The 18,872-nt window shown below is 37.4% G+C and overlaps 1 protein-coding gene across 2 annotated transcripts in view; it reads left to right on the forward strand.

Annotated features, from left to right (window-relative positions):
- LOC127647561 (LIM domain-containing protein 2-like) overlaps window positions 1-17,350 on the forward strand; it is a 38,278-nt gene extending 20,928 nt beyond the window's left edge. Inside the window, exons 2-5 of one of the 2 annotated variants that reach the window (XR_007971073.1) lie at window positions 670-714; window positions 7,418-7,554; window positions 13,246-15,225; window positions 15,815-17,350. Coding sequence is in view for 1 of the 2 variants with exons in the window: in XM_052131865.1 (XP_051987825.1) it covers window positions 670-714; window positions 7,418-7,554; window positions 13,246-13,405 (342 nt within the window). In the remaining variant the exon portion in view is untranslated. Of the gene's footprint in view, window positions 1-669; window positions 715-7,417; window positions 7,555-13,245 lie in introns of both variants that reach the window. The other variant, XM_052131865.1, reaches the window with a different exon arrangement.
- The last annotated feature ends 1,522 nt before the right edge of the window (window positions 17,351-18,872 follow it).

An 18,872-nucleotide genomic window follows, 5' to 3' on the forward strand; every position in this document is an offset into this window, starting at 1 on the left:
TTTCTGTCTGATTTGAGCAGTGCTTAAAAAAATCCTGTCAGTTCAGCATTTTATATGTATGTGTGCTTTAGAGTAATTCTATTAAGCAGAGGATTCGTGTACGGCACTGCTTTAAAATTTTATGGACTTGCAGTGGGTCTGTTTTCTGTGTCATGGCCTTTTGTCGCCTCTAAGTGTCAGCTTGCAGGTTTGTCTCTCAGGGCTCAAACTTGGACCTGGTCATTAGGCATTTGTCTGAACTGAAGGCCTTCTAAAATTCTTGGTTCTTAAGTTCCCATTCTTCCTTACACATTATTTTTATGTTTAATAAAGGTTGGCTGCTGTTTACACGCTTTTCTTTTGATTTTTAAATGCTGAAGTGCTACAGAATATTTGCTACAGAGCTGACCTTTGGACATAAGCTTGTATAATAAATGTCATGTTACATAGCTCACACTGAAAGGTGTGTGGGGTTGAGTGGAACAGACAGAATATGCTTGTAAAATGAAATGACCAGATGGAGGGACAAAGGACAGTGGGAAGCTTTTTGGAGTGAGATTAGGATGGCTATAGCAATGATGGACGTATGATGTTCTGGTATTCAAGGCAATGCCTGAAATAGGGTTGCCATGGGTAACCTGTCTTAGGACCATTGGCTTAATTTTTTTTTTTCTCCCTGTTTGTTTCTAGGACAACATGAACACATCCGATGACAAGCCCGTTCAGCGCTCTAAGGTACATTTTATTTCTCCATCTGGTAAACTATATTTAATGCTGTCCCTGTCTCTAGGTTTTTCATTTTGTGCTTTAAATTAACCGTAGGTCTGCAATACAAACTGAAATTAATGCATTATAAACTTTTAAAAGGGAGGACAGAAAGCCTTCAATATATTTAGTTTTTAACGCCAAAGGCAGTGCGTCCAATCAAACTCTACCATATTTTATCACAAATTCAGTCACTTGGTAGAAGGCGAATTAGATGGATTCTGACACTAGCCTAGTTTCTATGCACTTTTTGCACTATTTTGTCATCGACAAAATTACATAAATAAAAGTTTGGGAAATTTGCCATCTTCTGCCTGTTTCCATTTCTAATGGCCTTTTATGTGTGTGATGTCATGCCTAAAAAAATACTTTGTCGCATAAGATTTGGTTTATCGCAAAAGAAATCTACCATTTAAGCCTTTTCCATATAGAAATATGTGTTTATCGCCAATTGTGCACCTTTCGCCTCCCAGATGCCCCTAATTAATGCCTCCGAAGTTTTGGTAAAATGGGAAGGGTATTGAGACAATTCATTGAAATTAGCCAGCTTACTGTCATTTTAATTTCACAAATAAAAGCAATTAGAAGACAGAAATGCAATCAAAAGGGAGCAGTTGCTCTTCTGATAGGACTGTAATATTGGTCCTGATGTTGCGCCTATTGTAGGTTGCCACCGGTTCCGACCCAAAAGCAAATCGTCATGGCCCTGTTCAAGCTGGCAACCTGCACCAAGTAGTGGAGAACCTTTCAGTTGTAGGACCATGCATCGATGTGTATATGCTGTGTGTACAGCTATTAAATAAACATTTATGTGGTGTAATATCAGTATTTACATATAATATATTCCTGATATTGAATAGGCTATTTTGAAGAATCATATAATCTAAAGCATCGCCATCACAACTGTATTATGTCCCACATATATGTCCAGCAACTTTTAATGACCAACTGAACTTGATTGTAAACTTTATTGTTTATTTTAGATTCATAATGCAATTTACATTTTCTGAAGAAGCTCAGCAAATGCGATCCAAGGTAAATGGTGTTAGATTTAGTAGATTTAGCTCGTTTTCTGAAATTGAACTCAGCATTGGACAAATTGTTCTGCTTTTGTAGTCTTGGGAGTAAAAGTGTAGAACATTCTGAGAATGTCATTCAGCTGATGTTTTTCATCTACAGAACAGGGTAAGGCTAATTTACGTTTATGTAAAGAAAAGGCATATATAGGTCTAAAAGTATTATTTTTTCTTTTGGTAATAAATTATTTTATTTAATGCTTTATTTATTTGGTAGGCTAATTTATTTAATTTAATATGGGGAATTTTGCTGGCATTTTTTCAAAAGTAAGCTGAACAATAATGTTATAGAATTGGGTTATGCATGTGTTCCAAAAAAGCACACTGACGATTTTCTCCTAGTATTGTGTATTTATTTTTTATTTAAAACATCTTTGTGCACAGAAATCGTCTATCATTTTGAATGGTGTGGAAAAGGAACTTTAATATAATCACAGTAGCCATCCATTATTTATTAATCACAAACAGTGGCCATTAATTTGATCTCCATGTACATGTCGATGTGCATGATATGAGATATTTGTGTTGGCACTCATTGAAGTGTCATGACGCAGATGTGTTTGCAGCATTGAATCTGTTCATGCCGTTAAGATCAATCCATAATCACATACAATATATTGGCTTTCAAGGATATATACCTTGTCATCATGATTAACACAGGCTAAAGATTGGGGTAAATTCTGTCATGTTACACTACCTTTTTGCATTACGGCCAATTTTCACCAAACCAAACCAGTTTTTCGTGACATTTGAAGTATCGACATAGTTTATGTAGGTATAACTTGCGTGGTTTCATCCAGGAAACAAACAGCTGATTGCTCTATTCTCCAGTTTTCTCTGTGTAAATGCACTGGGCATAACCTTTGCTGCTCTAACGAAGCAAAGGGTGGTGGACAACAAGCCCTGAGTTAGTATAAATTGCAATTAATAATTTTCCTAAATTGCATACATGCAGAATGTACAGAAAGTGCATTTATCTCACTGAATCGTTTAGCTGAAGCCAATGCTAACAGTAATGCCGACTTGAACGACAATATCTTAAAATCAACCTTGTCCAAAGGCTCAAGGCACTGAGCAGTCTCTTGAGACGTGAACAGATCAACTGTAGCCCTGCCGAACCTGCACCAAATCTGTTCGACCACTTCTTCGTTCAGTCTCCACTCCCCGTAAAGAGGATTGCCCCTCGACAGCAAATCCGGAAGGAGTGATCTTAAACCTCCCTGTCGATTTATATACGCTACCACTGTAGTGTTGTCCGTTCTCACAAGAACATGATGCCCTTCTAATAAGGGAAGAAAATGCTTCTGGGTTAAGAAAACCACCAGCATTTCCAGATAATTGATATGGTGATTGGTGAAATGACGACCCCATCTTCCATTTATTATCCTGCCCTCGTGAGTCCTCCCCCGACTGGACAGTGAAGCAACCATAGTAATTAATTTTCTTGCCTGAACAACACCCATGGGGACCCCATGAATGAAAGGATGGGTGTTTCCAATGGCTCAATGCCAGCACTGACACAGATGTCACCCTCACTCTCTGAGAGTGACATAACGGGTCCAATCTCAGAGAGGTTATTCAGCGTTGATACTCTCTCTCATGAATAATCAGCCTAGTGGAATAGCTATCAGAGCTGAGGCCATTAACCCCAAAAGTCTGAGGCATGTTCGAAAGGAAACACTGTTTCCCCTCTGCAACTCGGCTAGACACTGAGTGAACTTTATTACTCTCTCCTGAATGTCACCGAGTCCAGTGACAGCCCCAGATACGCAATTGACTCTGTGGGGATTAATACACACTTCTCTGTGTTTAATCTCAAACCCAATTTTTGTGTGTGCTCTCTCGCTATGTGCTCCAATTGAGCTGTCACTCGCCAATCGTCTATGTATGTAAAGAGGTGAATGCCTCTCTCACTGAGCGGGGTCAGAGCCGCTTCCATACATTTGACAAAGACCCTCGGGCTGAGAGACAGGCCGGAATGTAGAACAAAATATTCGTACATCACCCCCTGAAACACAAACCTCAGTAATTTCCTGTGGGGTGGGTAAAGGTTTATATGAAAATATGCATCCTTCAGATTGATGGACGTGTACCAATTGTCAGGATGCACCAATCTCAGGAGTGTTGAATGAGTGAGCATTCTGAATTTGTACTTTCTGAAAAATATTTGTTCAGTGATCGCAGATCTAATATGGGTCAGAGAGCCCGAGTTCCTTTCTTTGGAACCAGGAAATACCTCGAATAATAGCCACTATGGCTTTGCTCGACAGAACCACTCTCATTGCTTTCGTGTTCAGCAAGGAGGGAATGAACTGATGCCCCCTGAACCCGAGAGTTAATTGTCCTCAATACACAGCAGGACTTTGTACACGCTTACCAATTGCTTATGTGCAGCGCTCTGTCGCCATCTCGTGGCTGATGCGTGAACTAGCTTGAGCTCTGCGCTGCGCATGCGTAAACACTTAGCGCTTTGATATCGTTTAAATGGCTCACCACCTCTAAGGGAGTAGTGACTCCCCTAGGTGGTGTTATAATATATCCTGTATTGTATATTTCAAAATCTTTTGGGGCATTTTGTTTTGCAACATTTTTGGGGGGGTACAGTGAAACTTTATTGAATTTTGAGAGTGTAGGGTGGGTGTGCACCACTGCACCATCTCTCGTCCTCTTCACTCCTCTGCATTCCCTTGCCCGGCCGGGCTACTAACATCTCCATGGGAGGCATGCGGAGAAGACCCTCCTTCTCCATTCCATCCACGTCGAGTGCGGATCCCCCTTGAATGGGCATTTTGCTGGTAAAGGGTTTATACTTTCAGGTGACCGCAACCTCCTCCAGCAGCTCTGGGAATATAGGATGAAGCTGTCTCTCATCACCCATTTTGCTCTCGGCAGCCTTTTGACCTCATATCAAGACTTTGCAGCATCTGTTACCACAGTCAGCCACAGAATATTTAGTCTTTCTGCCGCACGTTTGCACACATCATGCAGATCAACGCGGAGAAGCAGAGAGGATGGTGCCCCACTCGCCTCTTCCGTGGTTCCCGCTGCAGCTGAGGGTTGTGCCGGTTGCACAGGGGGGAAGGAAAAGGGAGTCCTCAAAATAATTCTCTTCAAAAGAGAAAATCAGACTACCCCTTGTCCTCGTAATCCAACCTCTCCTCTTCCTCCTCCGTACTAAGCACGGAGAGCAAAGGGATGCATGCACAAAGCTGCTGTGGTAGGCAGCTTTACAGGAATGGATACCTGTGGGGTGACAGCCAAAGCAGGGCTAGCTGACATGAGGGGATCCTGGCCAGGCAGACTAGCTTGGCGTGCTAGCCTGCACCCAAAGGCTCTTGATGGTGAAGCGTGCACAGTGCTCATACGATCTGGGGTTGTCGATCACCGCTTGGGCATGTTTTAACCCAAGACATGCAGAGCAGACCTGGTGTGTGTCTTTGCATGAGATCTTATATCTGCAAGAGCAAAGTCATGAAGAGTCCCCCATGCTAGCCAAGGTATTCTGCATCACTGAAGTGCTAAGAAATTCCCATATGAGCTGGTGTGCAGAATGTTTGAATAAATCGAAAAACGGCATGGTGTCCTGTAAATCGATACAAAAAACGGCGATCCAGGCTTCTGTATTGAAGCAAGAAAAGGTTCTTGAATGACGTGATCATGCTGTGTCTCCCATTTTGTATTGGGAAGTGGAGCCTCCTCTTGAAACGAGCATCACTTCTGCCAGCCAACAGGGGTTGGTGCAATGTAATAGGGCTTCTGTGAGGCACCAAAATTTATGCTTGAAAGAGAAATTTCTTTGCAGAAAATCCTAGAATGGAACTTAGTTATTGACAGGTTGCAAGATAAAAGAAGTAAAGGTGCTGTAAGCATTTTCTTTTTTTTTTCTTCTTTTTTTTGGAAAAGCAAAAAAGACACCCTTATAGATATTAATGAAATAATTTTCCTGAGATATATCTCACCATCTCTGTGACCGCTGTAGACTTCGTAAACAACAAACAAAAATGTGTCAGCAGACATTGATGCTTTTGACCTGTCAATCATTTTGCTCGTTCTCATTTGAAGAGGATCATTTATGTTAAGATTCATAATGTTTTAGGGTTTTGGAATGAGGGGGCGTGAAAGCTTCAGAATGCTGAAATCGCTTGCAGCAACTTTAAATGCATGTCCACCTTTAACTAGAATTTTTTTTTTTTTTTTGACAACTACAGTGGTTTTTGCTGTGAATTATAGAGTGCAAAAGTTGGGTCCCAGATGTAAAAATCCCATTAGTTTTCTCCATAGACAAATTATTACATTTTAAACAATAACTTAAAAACCTTTAAAGACAGGCTTCTGTTGAAGCCATCAATCTGGGTTAGATATCGCAACTTAGCTCTGCAGTGACCGCCGACTCGCATAATGCACTTTGAGTAGAATCGGTCTCCCTACAATCTCAACATACTTGTATATCTACTAATATTTTGCAATAAAATGGAAATATATTAAATAAGTTTAAGCTTTTTTTTTTTTTCCATCATTGTTAATTTGATTATTTGATGGGATTGTAGTTTAGTCCATTAGCATTAAGTAAACAGTCTTGTACCTTTTTCAAATACTTAGTTTGTCAAGCTTGTGATCTTGTGATTCAACTCAGAGATAGTTGATTTGGTTTATGGCCAAGACATTTTTTTTTTATGAAATCCCTATGAAGGAAATGAATGGGTAAAAAACTTCTGGAACCAAGACAGCTGAAAAAGTGGGTGGGTACTGTTGCACACTATACAGAGAATCATTAATTATATTTTTTCATATATATATTAGGGCTGTCGATTTAACGCATTAATTCAGTGCGATTTAATTTTACCAAAAAATAACACGTTATTTTTGGTAAAATATAAAACAATATTTTATAAAAAAAATAACTTTTTTATAAAAAAATAACTTCCCCCGGACCATAATAAGGAAGAGTCCTGAGAAATGCAAGCTTGTAGTACCACCTGTTTACTCGTCAAATTAAATTTCAGCTGTATGAGAAACTCGCAGTATATACAGTGAAGAAAACACTTTTCCAGCTGACTGACAAATTAACTTGTGAAATGGATTGCTGTGAACTGTGTGCCAATGATTGACTTATGATCAATAATATGATAGTAAACAATACATTGTATTCTAAAGCCATTTTTTTGTGTTGTCTTTTTTATATATATATATATATTTATATATTTAAAGATAACTATGTATAATTATATATTGATATAAATATGTATAATCATTATATATTGAATTATTGTTCTATAAGGGGCTTTCTCAGCAAATATTTGTATATGTATATATTGTATATCGATTGACAGCCCTAATATATAGTAATAAACAGCAAAAAACTATTTACTATTTGGTATTATTGTGTAAAATATGGGACCTGAAGCAGAACTATTGTAGAATTACTGCTGTGTTTTTTTTTTTTTTTTTTTTACTTCCAAGGTGAATCGAATCCATTTAATTGTTAAAGCTTTTTAATACATGTTGAATATATATATATATATAATGGTATTAGTCAGCTTACTGATTAATTACTCTTAAATGACTTAAATTGGTGTGTGCCTTCTGTTTTGTACAAGTCTTTCAGTTTGAAGACTGAGAAGGAGACGTGTGCATCATGCGAAAAGACAGTTTATCCGATGGAGAGACTTGTGGCCAACAACCTCATCTTCCACACCGCATGTTTCTGCTGCAAGCACTGCAACGCCAAACTCAGGTTAGACACTTCCTTACCAGCACATGCTGGGAATGTATAGCAAACACGAGCAGTTAAATGTGTGTAGCAAACATACTATTAGACTGATCATTCATCTGTGAGTGTTGTGGTTTGTCAATCAAACCTAGTCTAGACTCACATGGCCAGAAATGTCACTATCAGCATACTATACTAGGATAGGCAGGGGTGGAAAGAGTACTGAAAAATCATACTCAAGTAGAAGTACTATTAATTCCCATAAAATGTATTGTGAGTAGAGTAAAAGTAGCTGTCCTAAAAACTACTCAAGTAAGAGTAAAAGAGTAGCGCCTTTAAAAGTACTCATGAGTAGTGAGTATTGAGTAAAGAGTTGCAAAACCTATGCCCAGTTATAATGAACACTGTATGCCAACTTTTAAAATACATCACTTATCTATGATAAACACTACATTAATCTGATTCCAAAAAATAAGAGGGAGACATGATAACAGAAATTAAAAGATTAAAGTTATTTTCATACACTGATCACCATTTTAAATCATAATGTATGAAACAATTACATTAAAATCAGTTTATGTGTAGGGTCTAAATTTCCCTTATTGCAGACAGAGCCTTATTGTTGTGCATAAAACATGTTCAAACAATGCAAGGAATGCTAAATAAGCAGGATCATTTGGCACGTCATGTCCTGCACGATAGAGGAGGTAGAGCAGGCATGGGAAAAGTTGTTTGGCACAGGGGCTACATCACACTTAAAAAGGAATAATATACCCAAAAATACAATTCTCTCATCATTTACTCACCCTCATGCCATCCTGGATGTGTATGAATTTCTTCTGCAGAACACAAATTAAGATTTTTAGAAGAATATCTCAGCTATTTTGGTCCATACAATGAAAGTGAATCGGTGCTAAAATATTGAAGCTCCACAAATCACATAAATCAGCATAAAAGTATTCTAATTAATTTGCCTCCAGTGGTTTAATCCATGTCTTCAGAAGCAATATGATAGATGTGGTGAGAAACAGATCAATATTTAATTCCTTTTTTTCTATTAATTCTTCCTGCTCAGTCAATCTCTTTTACTTAAACTTTAACTTTCACTTTCTTCTTGTGTTTTTGGTGATTCACATTCTTCATGCATATTGCCACCTACTGGGCAGAGAGAAGAATTTATAGCAAAAAATATTGATCTGTTTCACACCCACACCTGTCATATTGATTCTGATGTCATGGATTAAACCATTGGAGTTATATGTATTTTATGCTGCTTTTATGTGCTATGTGGAGCTTCAATATTTTGTCACCCCTTCACTTACATTAAATGGACCTAAAGAGCTGAAATACAGGTGAAACTCGAAAAATTAGAATATCGTGCAAAAGTTCATTAATTTCAGTAATTCAACTTAAAAGGTGAAACTAATATATTATATAGACTCATTACAAGCAAAGTAAGATATTTCAAGCCTTTATTTGATATAATTTTTATGACTATGGCTTACAGCTTATGAAAACCCCAAATTCAGAATCTCAGAAAATTAGAATATTGTGAAAAGGTTCAGTATTGTAGGCTCAAAGTGTCACACTCTAATCAGCTAAACACCTGCAAAGGGTTCCTGAGCCTTTAAATGGTCTCTCAGTCTGGTTCAGTTGAATTCACAATCATGGGGAAGACTGCTGACCTGACAGTTGTGCAGAAAACCATCATTGACACCCTCCACAAGGAGGGAAAGCCTCAAAAGGTAATTGCAAAGGAAGTTGGATGTTCTCAAAGTGCTGTATCAAAGCACATTAATAGAAAGTTAAGTGGAAGGGAAAAGTGTGGAAGAAAAAGGTGCACAAGCAGCAGGGATGACCGTAGCCTGGAGAGGATTGTCAGGAAAAGGCCATTCAAATGTGTGGGGAGCTTCACAAGGAGTGGACTGAGGCTTCAAATGTCAGTATTCCTCTTGTCAAGCCGCTCCTGAACAACAAACAACGTCAGAAGCGTCTTACCTGGGCTAAAGAAAAAAGAACTGGTCTGTTGCTCAGTGGTCCAAAGTCCTCTTTTCTGATGAGAGCAAATTTTGCATCTCATTTGGAAACCAAGGTCCCAGAGTCTGGAGGAAGAATGGAGAGGCACACAATCCAAGATGCTTGAAGTCCAGTGTGAAGTTTCCACAGTCTGTGTTGGTTTGGGGAGCCATGTCATCGGCTGGTGTTGGTCCACTGTGCTTTATTAAGTCCAGAGTCAACGCAGCCGTCTACCGGGACATTTTAGAGCACTTCATGCTTCCTTCAGCAGACAAGCTTTATGGAGATGCTGACTTCATTTTCCAGCAGGACTTGGCACCTGCCCACACTGCCAAAAGTACCAAAACCTGGTTCAATGACCATGGTATTACTGTGCTTGATTGGCCAGCAAACTCGCCTGACCTGAACCCCATAGAGAATCTATGGGGCATTGCCAAGAGAAAGATGAGAGACCAAACAATGCAGAAGAGCTGAAGGCCGCTATTGAAGCATCTTGGTCTTCCATAACACCTCAGCAGTGCCACAGGCTGATAGCATCCATGCCATGCCGCATTGAGGCAGTAATTAATGCAAAAGGGGCCCAAACCAAGTACTGAGTACATATGCATGATTATACTTTTCAGAGGGCCGACATTTCTTATTGATTTCATGTAATATTCTAATTTTCTGAGATTCTGAATTTGGGGTTTTCATAAGCTGTAAGCCATAATCATCAAAATTATATCAAATAAAGGCTTGAAATATCTTACTTTGCTTGTAATGAGTCTATATAATATATTAGTTTCACCTTTTAAGTTGAATTACTGAAATTAATGAACTTTTGCACGATATTCAAATTTTTCGAGTTTCACCTGTATTCTTCTAAAAATCTTAATTTGTGTTCTGCTGAAAGAGAGTCATGAGATGGCATGGGCATGGATGGTGAGTAAATAATAAAGAGAATTTTCATTATTTTGTGAATTATTTCTTTTAAGTAGCACATGGTGGGTCACATTGTCCTCCTTTTGAGGTACAATGTTCCACATTGATTTAGTTCTTGTATCTTTTAAGCCCAGAAATAGTTGTGTTCTCATTCTAATGCATGATGCACAATTTTCTGAAGTTTGTGACTGGTGGAAGTTTCTGCATAGGTATTGCTCTGCAAATGTTAATTTTTTCTATCTTTATAAAAGCTAAGCATAATTATAAATAATTTTATCATCTCCATTTTCCTAGTAAATTATTATAGCAATTAACACACTCTCTACATCAGGGGTCAGTATTATTAAAAAACGAAGAATATTTAAAAATATTATTATTAAATAAGTTTTATTCTATTACATTAATACTTTTAAAACTACTTATGTTACTTGGCCAAAAGTAGTGAGTGGTTTTCTCGTTTCTTTGTTATTGTTGTTTGATTATTAGCCTTGATTAAAAGTCCAACATTTTGATGCAAATATGCTTTTTGTGCCACTGTTTAAATTCACTTTAGACATAAACGACTGCCTTTACATTAATGCCTCATCAAAACAGGCATTGGTGGAATTATAAAGTATATTTGATCATTTAGGAACAAACCCACATTAACCACCTGTCAATCAAACAGTACAACGCTACAGACGTCAGGAAATAAAAAGTCAATCTTTTATATTTAATCTAGATCAACCAACCAGTGGTGCTATTGCGATTTGATGTAATGAACACCACTCTTGTAGATGTATAACATAGGCTAAATATAGAAAACTACAAAAAAATGTGATCGAGGACATCTACATTTTTTCAGATAAACATCTTGATCATTTTATCGCCCAGCCCTATTGATAATGTTCCATTAATCTCTCACAGCAGCCCAAAAATCTCAGTGATAGATTACAGGCTACGTTATAGACACACAGAATCTAGTAAGCAGAAATATGAAATTTACCTCGATATGTTTCTTCAAATTAGAGGCAGGATTAATGCTGATATCAGGCTTGAGTAAGTTAAACTCACATGACACGATCAAGCAATTGGCCTTTTTCATTGCGAAAAGCCCTTTCAGGTGCAGCTGTGATGTTCATCTGTAAACTGTGTTTGAGGCATCCATAACAGATGGCGCCAGATCTGCAGCTGCTGTTCAAGTTATTTAGGTGTGATTTGATTTGACGGGAGTCACGAGACTTACTCTACACTCATTTCGTTACTTTATACCCCTGAGGATAGGTAAATCTGAAATGGTGACACTGATGATAACACAACAATAGATCATCATGTAAAAAAATTGGTAGCACTTTCAAGTAATGCCACAGCAGTCTGCATGATTGGTGGTAAAAGACAACACAGAAGAAATTAGTGGAACACTTGTAGATCTTTAGGGTCAGAATTTCTGTCTGTCCAAATGTAATAAGAACCGATTATGTTGTTGGCATAACTAATGAAATCAAAGCCAAATATACAATGTTCAAGGATATCATGTTCTCTTTTTACATATATTTGATGCCCTAAACCTCACAAACTGGAGTTTCTAATGTCTAGTTTTTCATCTAAAGTGCTCATATCCTTGTGCATTTCCCACACAACTTTGTTTCCCTGTAGACTGATAAAAAGCAGTGCAGCCAGCCAGTTAGAATGGAATGACTGGTGATGTCAGTCGCCTCTTACCATTTTAACAGGGGTGTAGACTACATTTATTGTTTGAATTTATTAATGCTTTGAATGTATGTAATAATGAATCATGTTAATTAAGCTAGTGTTGATATTTGATTGTGAATCTGAGCATGCTGTGATGGACAGTGCTAATTGTTAGGCTATTCTAAGAGAAATGGTTACATTCTAACTTTCAGTCAGAGGAGAAAACTGTTGACATAAGTGAAATCTGTGTTATGTGATGTTTTCTACATTTAATATGTGATACAATGGAAATACTTCAATAATTCAGTTGCTGATTATTTTTTATTATTTACTATTTCAGAAACCTTTCATAAGTCCACTACTTGATAAAAAATCATCAAAAACCTTAAACACCTGCATGCCTCAGTTCTCTAATAGGAACTCTATAGTAGCCAGTGTTTAATTCACCAGCATTTAAAAGCCCACAGCGAAAGGTTTTATAGAAAATCATGCCTAGATGTCTTTAAACCCCCAGTGAGCAGACTCCAGATGCTGTGGTGTCCATCCTTCTCTGGCATTACAATAAATATACTATGTCTATATAATTTGGTTATATAGTATGTGCATAGTAGTGTATATACAGGTCACATGTTCGATGGAGATATTAAAGCTAGCAATAGAAATGATTAGTTGTTTTTGTCTGGCTTATGTGGTTATATCACAATGAGGGACAGGATGAGGACAGTAGTGTGTTACTGAGTGAGACCTTTTAGCCAACTTCATGCTGCTGAAAAAGTTATATTTATGTGTTGATTTGATTGAACAGGCGTGGCAGTAATAAGGCCTGGGTGTGTCTAGTTCAACTGAACCCTGTTATGAATCCAGTTTCATAGATTTGGGGAATTAGTAACTAAGGGGGCAAATACTTTCAACAGTTTTACATAATTTTTGAGAATATGCGATAAGAATGTGATTTATTTTTTTTAGAATATGTGATATAATTTGAAAGAAAACATATCAATTGAACTTTCAATGTAGTGTATATACTTTTTGCAATATACTGTATATCAGACTGCCTAAGATCATGTCTAGCTATTAGTGTTCTCACTTGTCTTCTCTTCTTTGTAGTTTGGGTTCCTATGCTGCACTGCAGGGAGAGTTCTACTGCAAGCCTCACTTCCAGCAGCTCTTCAAGAGTAAAGGGAACTACGACGAGGGATTCGGTCGCAAGCAGCACAAGGAGCTCTGGTCCTCCAAGGATGCCGAGAGCATTACCAAGTCATCATAATTGTTAGCAATTTTGTGTTTTGTTTTGTTTTCCCCCACCAAATCTAACCTTTACCTTTTCCACACACACACACACACACACACACACACACACACACACACACACACACACACACACACACACACACACACACACACACACACTTCTAGCACACAACTGGCTTAGCCAGTGCTCTTCATGTGAAAACTACTCAATCACAAAAAACCTTTGATGTGGTTGATAACCTTCCCTTAAGGTTTTTATTTTACATTTGCTTGTTTATTTTTAATTTTCTCATTTTTATTCAGCTTTAGCATACATCATTTTATGTTCATTATACTGTATTTTTATATTTCTCATTTGATGTCAAGTGCTGTGGAGTTCATCCACAGTGAAAGGTTAGTTGATAGTGACCAAAATCTTTTGAATCGCTCATAAGAGGGATGATTCTCTTATTGGTGTCATCATGATCCTGTTTGGCAGTACTAGTATTGGTTTGTTTTTGTTGTTATTTTTTCGTAAGATTGGTCTCAAGATGAAATGCTTGCATGAATATAAAGACTTAGATTAAACACTCAGGTACAAATTTCGGGGTATTGCATCAAAATTAATCATCAATCTTATGTCCGTAGTCGACCTAATGTTTGTTTTTATGATTAATATTTTCCCCACGCTTGTGTTGCAGCAATCATTACTGTTTTCAGACTACATGGCCTACCAGTGTTCCTTTCAATAGTAAGACTGTCTTTATATTTTGTTTTACTTTGTTAGTGCAGGGTATTTTATCTGTGAATCTACAGGGTACGCTGTACTGTAAATAACTCACTAGAGTTTAATTCAGCCAATGCCTTTTTACTTACCTGCTCTTTCCACACATCACTTTATTTTGGCATAAGAATCAATGATGAAACATTTAGCATATCCTATAAGAATGTGATTTAAACCAATCAAATAATATTGTTGTCTTATTCATGGGGTTCCTTTTCAAATGAGGCATTTGAATGTCCAAATGCCCATTGCTGAAGATTAACATATTTTAGTTTTTCAAATTAACATTTACACTTGACTGAATTCTAAAACTGTGATATACTTTTACTCTCCCTTTTTCTGATACCCTATAGTGTTTTGAATGATGATCCTTTTTTGCCTAAAGTCACGTTGTTCTCTTAGCTAAAGTATCTGGCATTGATGTCATCTAGTGATAATATCTTTGCTCATCATATCTGGGTTCAGCATGCCTCTTTCTGAATCTCTGTTGTCTTATTTTAGTGTTTATCATATTTTTAGTTAATGCTCTTCAGCAGACTGCACATCTTAAATTTTAATACCCCCTTTTTTTTTTATTGTTGCTTAATGATTTATTGCAAAGGCATATGTACATAGGTACCACAAGGCAGAGTGAATGTACTGTGATGCACTGCACTGTACTTGCGCCTTGCTGCATGGGACCATGCTTGTACTATAAATTAAGATATTCACAGGGAACTAGGTCTCAGAGGAAATTACATTTATGATGCGTCACATACCCCCCCCCTTCCTGTCATCACATAGTTTTGGCCTTTTCCTGTGGGCTTCTCTATGACAGGGGATTTGTTGGGACTTTGTGAGTACATACTTAACAGTGTGGCTCCTAAGCATTGCTCAGGAAAATGGATGAGTCTCAATGATCCAGCTATGTAACCCCTAATGTTCATTGTTAAAAGCTGTTGTTCAATTGAGCTTTATGTTCACTAAATTGCAGATCAGTTTCATACTCTTAAATAGGCAAATAGTCAGTTGTTGGGGTTTGTCATGCTCATCTATGAAAGCTAGTAAGCAGAAAGGAGAGGGGGGTGCGGTAGGTCTACATTCAAATGAACACTTCCATCACAGGTTTGATATGCACATTTACATGTTGACGTGAAACTGTGATTGAGTCTTGTGATTTGTCACTGCGGCCGTTTTATAAGCTGTGACCTCTCCAGTGGTTCATGCATTTGTGTAAAAATGCAGTTTCTTGAAATTAATGAGATGCCTGTTTTTTTTAATCCTATTGCTTTTTGTGTTTTGTAGTGGAAAAAATGGTAAAGCCAGGTGTTTTCCTGCCTTATATGTTAAATGCCAGAAGCAAGTGGTCTGTATAGATAATTAGTTTTGGTAGTTTTGGCCTTTTCCTGTGGGCTTCTCTATGACAGGGGATTTGTTGGGACTTTGTGAGTACATACTTAACAGTGTGGCTCCTAAGCATTGCTCAGGAAAATGGATGAGTCTCAATGATCCAGCTATGTAACCCCTAATGTTCATTGTTAAAAGCTGTTGTTCAATTGAGCTTTATGTTCACTAAATTGCAGATCAGTTTCATACTCTTAAATAGGCAAATAGTCAGTTGTTGGGGTTTGTCATGTTCATCTATGAAAGCTAGTAAGCAGAAAGGAGAGGGGGGTGCGGTAGGTCTACATTCAAATGAACACTTCCATCACAGGTTTGATATGCACATTTACATGTTGACGTGAAACTGTGATTGAGTCTTGTGATTTGTCACTGTGGCCGTTTTATAAGCTGTGACCTCTCCAGTGGTTCATGTATTTGTGTAAAAATGCAGTTTCTTGAAATTAATGAGATGCCTGTTTTTTTTTAATCCTATTGCTTTTTGTGTTTTGTAGTGGAAAAAATGGTAAAGCCAGGTGTTTTCCTGCCTTATATGTTAAATGCCAGAAGCAAGTGGTCTGTATAGATAATTAGTTTTGGTGGCATGTGTATTTTCAGTGTCCCGTCTGCCTTCCAGTGCAATGGCCTTTTTGTCTGTATGTTTGAGGAGATGCTATACATTTAGACTTGCAAAGCCATTGAGAATCATCCAAATGTTTTCAAACAACTTAAATGCCACAAAAGTCCCTTTGTGTATATATTATAAGATCATTTATCAAAAGATCTTGGCATAAACAGGAATAATATTTTCATATTAAGCCTTAGACTTTTTGTTTAATTTTTGTTCCAAATCCTGTATAAGAACACAATTTAATTTTCTACAAGAGGTTCTCTCTCTTCAAAGTCTGCAACTCTTCAAAATGTCATAATAAACTCTTCTCACCCTCTCAATACTTTCAAGCAGTTGCACAAGTAAATTATTTGGTCTTGTTTACATTGTTTACTTTTCTGTTCCATATGTGCTTTTATTTTAGGAACCACAATTTTCCTCCGACACGCAGCACTGTGTTTACACCAGTTTTTAGATGTGTTTGCACGCAGTACGCCAAGGTACAAATTACACAATAAACTGCTAATGCTCAGTCTTTTATAATCTATAGAACAAACGAGAAAAGAGGGGCTTGAAGTTACTGAAACTAAGCGTGACTGTGTCTTTATATGGATATTTAAGGTCCACGTGGGTTGAGTGAGCAAAGATGAATATACTCAAAGTTTGTACTCTATGCTGTATACAAAACTTGATCAGCAAGGAGGCCTTAAGGCAGGAGGAGGTCTTGGCTCTTGTCTCTTTATCCCCCATCAGGTTTTATTGGTAACACTACAATAAGGTTATATTCATTAACATTATCTAATGCATTAGGTATCATGAACAAACAATAAACAATATATATTTTTTACAGCATTTATAAATATTTGGTAATGTTAATACAAATACAATATAAATTGTTAGTTCACTGTGCATGAACTAATAGTAACAAATACCATTTTTGAATTTAACAGTGTATTACTATTTTAAATGTAACATTTACAGTTTATTCATTTTGGTTAAAGTATTGTTCATTGTTAGTTCATGTTAACTAATGTTAACAGAAGGAACCTCATTATGAAGTGTTACTGGTTTATTTTTGTCTTTGTACTTTAGCCCTCCAGTTTAACTGCTACAAGAATCTATAATAAAATGCAATGTCTCCTTTCATTTCCCCAGTCTTGTCTGCTCCTTTTCTCCCCTTGTTTATTATTATTTTTATGAGCTTTTGGAGTAAAATAATAAATGGTATGCTGGTGTTTCTGTCTTTTTGAGTGTTTTCTTTTACCATAAAGTTGGTACTTTGAGTTTGAACTGTAAAAATCAAAAGATATTTGAGGCACCTTGGCATCCCTCAGATGGCTGAACCAACTGGAGATTCTTCAGACACCCTTTCAGTTCTGTGAAACCTACTCCTAGTTCCTGCAAGAACTCTAGGCTGTCGACTGTCCTTCAGTAACTCCATCTTCAGTAACTCCATTGGTAACACTTTAAATTAAACTTTAGTTAACATGAACTAACAATGAACAATACTTGTTAAACCTTTATTAATTTTAGTTAATGGAATTCTTTTTTTTTTTTCCAATTTATTTGAAAAACAAAGACACTAACCACACGTGAAGTTTAACTTGATCTTGAAGAAGCTTGACTTGCATTACTTTATGATAATGTATTGTCCTTTCAATAATATATTCAATAGTCCTAGTTACACATACTATTGCATCACTGATGTTGATTTAATTTTAAGGAAAAGAGTTAATAATTTATTTTTTCAGGTTACATTTTTTTTTATTGATTCACATATTAAACACAGAAAAAACAAAACGTATATTACAATAAGAACAGAATTAACAATCAACCCCCACTATTACCCCTCCAAATCTCCCACCCTGGACCCCCAACAACATTCCAGTGGTCATACATGATTTTAGACAAACACACACAAAATAATAAAAATAATCCAACATATTGACATCTACACCTCTCTCCACGAGAGCCCTCCTAAAGTGGCAGATATCCGCCCCATTTCCCCACATAAATGACCCTTCTTCAAAAGGTGTCACCCTCCCCATCTCCGAGCACCACTCCTGAAATTAGGGTGCTCCAGCTGACCTCCATCGCTTTAAAACTATCTGTCTATCAATCATGACACTGGTTAGGACCCAACTCTTTATGTGTCTATTCTCTACATCGATCATTGCCCAAAATACAGAGTCTGGAGCTAAATGAAACCTGTCACACACAAAACTCTGACCTTTCAACCAAAATTCTTGGATCTTAACACACCACCAAAAGACATGGATTGTGTCTCCATCCTCTGTTTGGCATAGCCAGAAGGTGGGTGTGTCTTTAAAACCAAACCTATACAACCAAGAGGGGGTCCAATATAATCTATGTAAAATCTCAAATTGCATAAGGTGCACCCTTGCATCTCTAGATGCAGACTTGATGTTTTTTAGAATCCTAGCCCACACTCCCTCCTCCAATACCAAGTTTAAATCTTCCCCCCATAATCTCTTTATAGAAGGTAAAGCTCCGTCCCCCAGACTCTGAATTAGCAGGGAGTAATACACTGATGCCTCATGACCTTTTCCAAAAGCATTAATCAACCCCCCCAAAAATAGTACAGAGCAGGCAGCGCAGCTGTAAATACCTAAAAAAAACCATCTGGAAATCCCAAAATGTTGAACCAAATTTTCAAAGGATCTCAACACTCTTATAGGTCACTGAGTGTATTAACCCCCTCACGATCCACTCTGACTAGCAGAAAGGGTA

This window comes from Xyrauchen texanus, chromosome 8 (genome assembly GCF_025860055.1).
Source record: "Xyrauchen texanus isolate HMW12.3.18 chromosome 8, RBS_HiC_50CHRs, whole genome shotgun sequence".
Classification (NCBI taxonomy): domain Eukaryota; kingdom Metazoa; phylum Chordata; class Actinopteri; order Cypriniformes; family Catostomidae; genus Xyrauchen; species Xyrauchen texanus.